Raw genomic sequence first — 8,337 nt, forward strand, 5'->3', positions numbered from 1 at the left:
GTATATATATATATATATATATATATGTATATATTAGATTATAGTTATTTAGAATTCGTAAAATTTTAATTAAGATTATGTGAGAGGCTACAGATGCACTGTAAAACTTTTTTTTTATTTAGATTAAGAGAAAGAATCGATGCTTGACAAAAATTTCTTGAATAAGAATATATAAGTAATTCTAATTGTTGGTTTGATTTCTCAATAAAGCTCCATAATTAATTAGATCTAACAGTATATTATTTATAGTCAATTTTATCAACTAAATGAAAATAATGGATTTCTTCCTAAAGTAAGATGAACTTGTTTAAGTTAATTATTGTAAAAAAGTAAGATGTCACTATTGTAACTTGGAACTTGGCATTAACTGGGTCTCATTTGATAAAACTTAGTAAATAACTTCTATAAAATAATTTTTTTTTTATTCATAATTTTAGTTAATAAGCTTTTTAGGCTTATCTACAAATTGTTAGGTATATGTTACTAGTGGCATCTTTTATAATAAAATTTATATATTTTTTTCTTTTTCTGTTCCTGTGGAACTCTTCGATAAAAATATCAGTGGAGCCAAATGGTGACATATTCCTGTAGATTCTTAACTCAACATTAGTTACATGTAACCATGAATCTTATGAGCTGGCCAGCAGTGAAAACAACTATATTTTTGAATGATGTTAAATATAAAATAAATAAATAATATTGTGGAATTAAACCTTATTCAAAAAATTGATTAGTGAATGATTTAAATAAACTTGATAATAATTATAATTAATATGCATAATCTAGGCCAAACCATAATAGTTACTGTTCATGAAAGTTGGTGATACAAATAGTGCCTAGACCACAAATTTCTATTGTATCCTAGGCAAACTGATAAGTTGCGTTATTTTGCAAAAGACTTCATTGGCACTAGATATGGCAGATACTGTGTGGTTGACATATGATATATTCTGCTTTGCTTTCACCTAAAATATCCATCCAGTAGTGAAAACAAAAACAGTAACCTCTAATCCATTCAGCAGTGAAAACACTAACTTCTAATTCATTTTTTAATACAAGATTCTTTTTTGGCGTGTTAAAATTTAATATTTTTGGATCTCACAAAAAAGAAGACTAAAAATGCTTAGTTTCTGGAGTACTAAAATATAATGAATTTTAATGGCTGTGTTTTTGGTGTTTGCTTTAAAAAACATTGCAACACAAGGAAAATTTTCTCCTTGTTTTTTATTTTTAAAGGAGAGTGGAGTATTATGATCTGGCTAACAAGTTGAAAACCTACTGTTCATCAAATGTACCATCCATCCTTCAGGAAAAATACACCTTATTGAAATACTTTAGTCAATATATGGAAGAAAATTTGACTGAGGTAAACTGCAGAGAATGGAGATGTCTGAGCATACAAGTATTATTTTATTTTCATTGAATTTTTTAATACAGCAAGCAGAATGAAAATTAGACAAGCAAATTTTTTTGAGAAATTGATTGCTACATTTTCTAAGTGATATACTAGTAAATTTGAGCATGAGTACCTAAATGTAGAATATGAAGAAGATGCAGTATACATCAAAGTTTGAATTATTTAACTGAACATTAACAAATTAAATTTTATGTATTGATGTTTAACCAAGTCAGTTGTAACAAACTTAATTTCTTTGTGCTGTTATATTGAACGTAAAAATATTCAAGTAACTGTATGCTAGTAGTATGATATTTAACATACCTATGTGAAAAGTGAAATAATCATTATTATTGGATATATTACTAAAAATATTCAGAAATTGCGATTGAGAAGTAACGATTAAAAGTATTTGTATGATCCAGTTATTAGTATTATTTATATATATATTTTTTTGTATGTTGTACTTTTACAAACCTACTAAAGGGTGGAGAAGTGAAGCACCTTGGACTATGCAAAACAAAAAGAAGTATTCCATATATGAAACGTTGGATCAGAACCTCAAGAGCTATAATTATGCAGTTAAATTGTGGCACACTTCAGGTATGACAATCAGCAGTTAATATTCTCTTTAAATTATTGTACTTTATTTTCTTACAGTACAAAACTGGCTCTTAAATTTATATTTCTGGATTATTTATTTGATGTTACTATGGTTGGAGTGGTAACTAAGTCATTTTATCTTTGTGTGTATCTTTTGTAAAAAAATACCTCAAAGATTGTTTCATGTTACCACATCAAATTGTTGTGTGTACTTCTCCAGTTTTATAAATTTTGAGATCCTTATTCCAGTTTTCAGGATGAAAGACAAATATGATGGGACCTAAAACACAATATCTGTAATATTTATTTAAATTTTCATATGCAAAAAATGTGTACAACCTCTAGTTTATTTTGGCATAAGTCAAAACTTGAAAGAAAACCTCAGCTAACAAAACATTGCCCAATAATTTGTGAACATCATAATCTTTTATATATCTTATTTACTGGTGTGGAAGTATAATGCATTTTCACAAGACAATATTTATAGCCAATGTGTGTTATCATTAACTTCAAAGAAACACTTGCAAATAATGTATTTTTACCAATATATGTACAAGGTGTGAATGTTGTTACCAGTTGAAATTCAACAAGGCACTGTTGTTACACTACTTAGATTTTACATAAATCATTGGTCTGATTTGGTAATGTTGTGGACAGTGAGTATTATTTTCCTAAAATTGCATGTTATCTTCATAAAATTTTATGAGATACTATTGATGCCTACAAGTTTTAGAAAATGGCACTTGAATTAATAAACTTTGACAAGACAGTTACTTTTGTTGTGCTAGCAGTTTTGAATTTGATAGAATTTATTTATTAATTATTGTTTTGAAATAGTTCAGAAGGTTGAGTACATTATATTAAAACGATTTTAGAGCCTCATTGTACACTGATCTATAGGACCCTCATTAGGCATCTTGAACGGTATGTCATCTTATCAAATAGTATGAGTACCTGCTGCTTGAGATATGCTGGAGTTGAGTAGATATATCATTGAAGCAACTTGTGTTGCTTTTCCAGATGGAGATCCTTCTTGATTATGTTGTGTACTGTTGCCTGGGGCATGTGAACAGCTTTCCACTGATCTTTGAGTTCATGGATTCTCACCTGTTCTGAGATGCACACTTTGCATACCGTGGCTATGGTGTGGTTTATTGTAAATTTCTTTCTTGGTGGTTCTGGTGCCCCAAGGTGATGCATATTCCTTTGTTTTTCAATACCATTAAGTGCAAGGGATATCCTCGATCTGAACACATCTTTATGATCTTAAAGAATGAATATTTTTTGTTAGAAAATGCTGTTAAATACCCTTTCTAAAAGTGATCAGTATTTGGTGGCATTACACTACCTATCAAATGCCAAAGAATAGTAAAATCAGATACATACCATATCACTATTACTTCAGTTCATATCAGCTTTGGTTGTCACTTGACTTGCTGATTTATATTCAAAATTGTTTTAATATAACTAGGTAAATACCAGTTCTATTCAATGCGTTTAAGTGATCAAAAGCTCTTTAATTTTCAAATGGTGTTTAGTTTTACCTGTGTGTGAGACCTTACATTTGCTACATATGTATTCATATGAGTGGTATGTAAAGAAATTTTTAATTCGGAAACCTGGTCTAGAGATAAGTCTGAGTTGAATCTGGTCATAAAGTTTCTTTTTATCACTAGAGATTTGTTTTTTTAATCTCTAAACTTTGAGAAGCCATGAACAACAGCCAGATTATAAGAGGGAATTTGGGGCTAGTACATTTTTTTGTTTTTAAAGAACCTTATATGCGACATTAATTATCTGTTGAGAAGACAGGTTAAGTGTTTATGCATCAGATTAACCTCTCTTTGTAGAGAAGAGTTTCAAATTTTCTTTTAAAAAGGACAAGATTAGATTACTTTTTAAAACAACCAGAGTGAAGTTGTAATGACATAGAAGCTGATGAAAGTGATTTTCCAATAAAGAGGATTGGAAAATTACTTGTTTTTGTTATTTTGACATCCAGAAAATGTAGTGATTCATATTCTTCAAGTGCAGAAATGAATGTGATTTCTGAGTTTACTGATAATAGATTAAGTTAATTCAGAAACATTTGACTCGTATGAATAGAATTAAGTTTTCACCATTACACATGTTTGTATTCATTAGTACCCTTTGTTTGCTCTTCTCATGAAGTTATCACTTGTGGCTATATTTTCTGAAATTTGAATTAAATCTTTATTGACAGATGAATTTTTTCATGGATCATACAAAACTTATTGTCAGTGGAGGAAAACACCATGGCAAGTTGACTTACATCAATGAACTGAGGCATACTTTTACATTTTCCATTGAAGACATTTCATGCTATGGGTGTAAGTCGGATATCATTTGTCGTATCCAGTATGCTCTCTCAGTTTTACGAGAGTTTGCTGAACTAGAACAAGATGACTTTTAACCTAACTAACTGTGATGTTTTACTGTGATTATTCGTGTGTATGTGATCAATGACCTGTTGATTACCAGTTCAAGCCTATGATCTCTTAATATTCAGGTTTAAAAATCCTTTTTTTTTTAGTGCATATTGTGATATTCAAGTATTTCTATGTGAGAAATTAGCCTAATCGAAAGTAGTTCAGCAGTTAAAAACCATTTTGTGTTTCAAGTTGTCTAACTTTTTTGTGTTTGGTTTGCCTTGTGATGCATCCACTGTGCAATAATTTAATGTAAATATTTGGTGTTGCTAGCTTTTAAAAGTGTCTTACTTGTTGTTCAAAATATAAAACAATTTGCAGAAGGTTTAATTTGTTTCTTACATCTGTAGATTATTTTTGATGTCATTTTGTTAAATATACTAGGAATTAGGCAACTGAAAGCATACTTTTGTTTATTTCTATGCATTGTTTGAGTTAATAACATTCGTTTTAAGGTTACAGATTGATTAGGAATGTTTGAAAGTTCAATAATTTGTATTTGTGTGCATATATGCACTTCGATTCTTCTAAGATTATAAGTTGTAATATATTCAAAATCAGAGTTATAATTCACTTTAGAGTATTAAAAACATTGAAAAACTTGTTTAGATTATAAGTGCTGAAACTTGTAGGCTAGTTTGTGTATGTAAATATATAATTTGACATATTGGGAAATTGTTTTAACACAGTTATAGGTCTGTCACTTAATGAACAGGCATCTAATGGCCACTTGCTGATCACATTCAGCTATAAAATTTTATTAGCCTTAGCAATGTCAATAATGCTGTTTTTTTTTGCAAATCTCTTACTTTATTATGAAAAAAATATATTATTCTGTGACTGCTTGTTAACTGTGCACAAGAGTTCATAAAAAAACAAATAAATCATTTTTTTCACAGTTTGTAATCACCAGAATATGTGAATTAAATACTGTCTCTAAACAACTGTATTGAGAAAGTGATATTATGTAGAGATGGTTGTTCTTGATAAGAAAGGTGAGAAATACTGAATATGTGAAATAATTTCTATCAAACTTTCTTTCAGCTCAGATTTTTTGTAAATTTTTTTTAATGTAGCTAATTTAGAGCAAAAAAAAAGTTATCAACATTATTGCATAACTACAGTATATGATATATGGAAATAAAATATCAAGAAACATTTCTCTAAAGGTAAAAGAAAAATTGCAAAATACTGTCTAATGTAAGATGTTTCAATGAAAACACTCGAGTTAGTTTTTAATAATAAAGCATCATGCCTTAAAATATTTTTATAGAAAAACAACAGCTTGACATATTTCAGTTAAACTAAAGTATTTCTTTATGCGCCTGGAGCTGTTGTCAAACATGCAAGTTTTTCTTATCTTTGAATGCCAAAGTATGACTAAATGTTAAGATTATGGTTTTCATTTGGTATATGTGCTCATGCTTAGTGTTGGATAATATAAGTTTAACTAGGTATTTTTATTTGTTTCATTGAAATTATTATAGTGTTACATTAAATATAAAATAAAGCTGCATAAAAGAAATAATTTCATTTTTTAATATGACCATAAAATTGTTGAACCAAGATTCTGTTTTAGCTTCACAATATTATTCATGGATTTGTTTCTCTTAAATCTTCAATTTGTTTTGCATCTAGAATTTCACACTAAAATAATAATAATGGATAGTGAAATTGGAATTTTGTTAATTCTGAAGATAATTTGAAGTACCTTATACGACCTTAGTATTTTGGAAATTTCACAGTTTGAAACACCAGTATCTTATTCATTAGGTAAACTAAAATTCAAAGTAAACTGAATGTTGGGCAAACACCATTAGGGGAAGTATCGCAGAGAAAAAAATCTGGCAACATCAAATATTTTCTTACAGTATGTGTAAAAAAAGACGAATTGCATGCCACTTGAATAATCATTTTTGTGTATGGTTTTGCACTGGTTATGCAAAAAATACATATAAAAAATTAATGATTTCATTAAAAAAACTAAAGAATGGGTTCAATTTATTTTGTGTAAACTACAAAAGTCTACAAGCTTGCATGGTACTATTATGTTTGTACAAAATAGGGAATATTAAAGGTTCTGAAAAAGTAGTAATTATACTGGTATGAACATAATGAAAACAATTTTTTTAATTCTCTAAATCTTAGAACTGCCACTAAAAGTTACTATTTTTCTCAATTCAAATATATATATATATATATGTGTGTGTGTGTGTGTGTGTGTGTGTGTATATATAGTACACACATACACTACAGGTCAACTGTATTTCGAAATATTTGTCATATATATATATATATATGTGTGTGTGTGTGTGTGTGTGTGTAAATAGTTTTGCCAGTTAGTCACAAATTAGGTGGCATTCTGTGGCACAGTTAATAACTTAAGGATTAATAGTGTTGACTGTGTGAAGGATGAACAGATTGTTATTTACAAATAGATTTTTCTTTTAATAACATAAAAGCATGAGCTTAATAGAATTAGTATTCAGATGGTTTGAATTTACTTTAAGTTTATTCACTTTCATTCTGATAAAAAATAAAAATTTTAGTGTGAATCTTGCTTCAGCCCTTTCTCTAGGTTAGTTTGGTTAAAGGTAATATTACTTCCCATCAGTCACTCTAAGCTAGATTGAATCAAAAAATGAAATCCTGTTTCAAGTTGTGGGTTTAACAGATTGTATTTCTTTTGTCTTCTTCGCATTGCTTGATAATCTACTATACTCCTATGTCGGGGGTGTATCCAACCATCGAGAAATATGTAGGCACTCACACCTAGTAATATTTTCTTTATAGTTTCATGAACCAACAGATATGGATACCTGTTATGAATATAAGTATACATAAATCAATTACACACTTGGCTACTGTAAAAATTATATTTTATTATAATTATTTCAACCAATGTCCTATTCAACTTTTCTACATTTGTAGTCTTATGCTTGTAAGATTATTTTTGAATCGCCTGTTAGACCCAGCACTAAATGTGTTGATTGCAGCATCAAAATCAAAATCTTTGTGCATGTGCATGAGGGCTAAACTAGAAAACCTTTCGTGACCGAGAAACTCCACTTGGCAGATGCAGTGGTGACAAGGGAGTGTTAATAGGATCTGGAGTATTCTGTATATGGTCGGATAAAGATCATGATTTGTCATTGAGAGGCTCAGCTAAATTGCTTTGTTTGACCTGAACGTCTCTCCATCTGTGCGTCTATCTTTGAAACTTGTTTCTAGCTAGGTTTCATCTATCCTCAGCCAAATCTGGCTCAAAACTGTCAAGAATATGGGTGATATTTTCATCACTGAGTCTATGTAGTTTATCTGGAAGTAACTACTGTGCCTCAATCTCATCTTTCTGATAACTCTGTATGAGATGATCCAGAAATGGATAATATAATGCACATTTGTAATAGTGTTTTGGGTTTTCTGTCGGAACATTGTTTCTGTTCCTTTGATGTCCTGCAACTCTTAGAATACTAGGTTTGATTTCAAAATATCTGACATTTCAACAGTGCTTTCATACAGTGTCCCAAACAGTAGCGTCGTTACTCTCATCTTGTAGGGTTTCATTAACTGCACAAGTCTCTGCAATGGCCATGATGAGGTCCATAGACTTTGCCTGAAGCAAGTGTGATAGACAAACTGTCAATTGTAAAATATGCTCTGCAGCTACCAAATTGATGATGAACTGGAACTTGACTAATCTGTTGAGATGTCTGTCAGCCTTTTCATTCTTATCTGCTGCTAAGTATTCTAAGGCATCAACTACAACGTGAAACATAACCTTGAATGTGTAGAGAGAGTTAGCTTGTGCTGACCAACAAGTCTCGCACAACATTCACAATTTTTCTCGACATTCTAGCTAATGGCCAACAACTTCACGACTTTCTT

General features: G+C 29.9%; 1 protein-coding gene across 4 annotated transcripts in view; it reads left to right on the top strand.

Annotated features, from left to right (window-relative positions):
* Positions 1-6,641, top strand: part of LOC106458226 (serine/threonine-protein kinase PLK2-like) — an 89,655-nt gene extending 83,014 nt beyond the window's left edge. For 3 of the 4 annotated variants that reach the window (XM_022384353.1, XM_022384354.1, XM_022384355.1), the window contains 3 exons: positions 1,237-1,402; positions 1,883-1,999; positions 4,224-6,641. In XM_022384353.1, the coding sequence (XP_022240061.1) occupies positions 1,237-1,402; positions 1,883-1,999; positions 4,224-4,433 (493 nt within the window). In that variant the 3' untranslated portion in view covers positions 4,434-6,641. The remainder of the gene's footprint in view (positions 1-1,236; positions 1,403-1,882; positions 2,000-4,223) is intronic. The other variant, XM_013917702.2, reaches the window with a different exon arrangement.
* Positions 6,642-8,337: the final 1,696 nt, after the last annotated feature.

Source organism: Limulus polyphemus, unplaced genomic scaffold (assembly GCF_000517525.1).
Source record: "Limulus polyphemus unplaced genomic scaffold, Limulus_polyphemus-2.1.2 Scaffold431, whole genome shotgun sequence".
In the NCBI taxonomy this organism is placed as follows: Eukaryota; Metazoa; Arthropoda; class Merostomata; order Xiphosura; family Limulidae; genus Limulus; species Limulus polyphemus.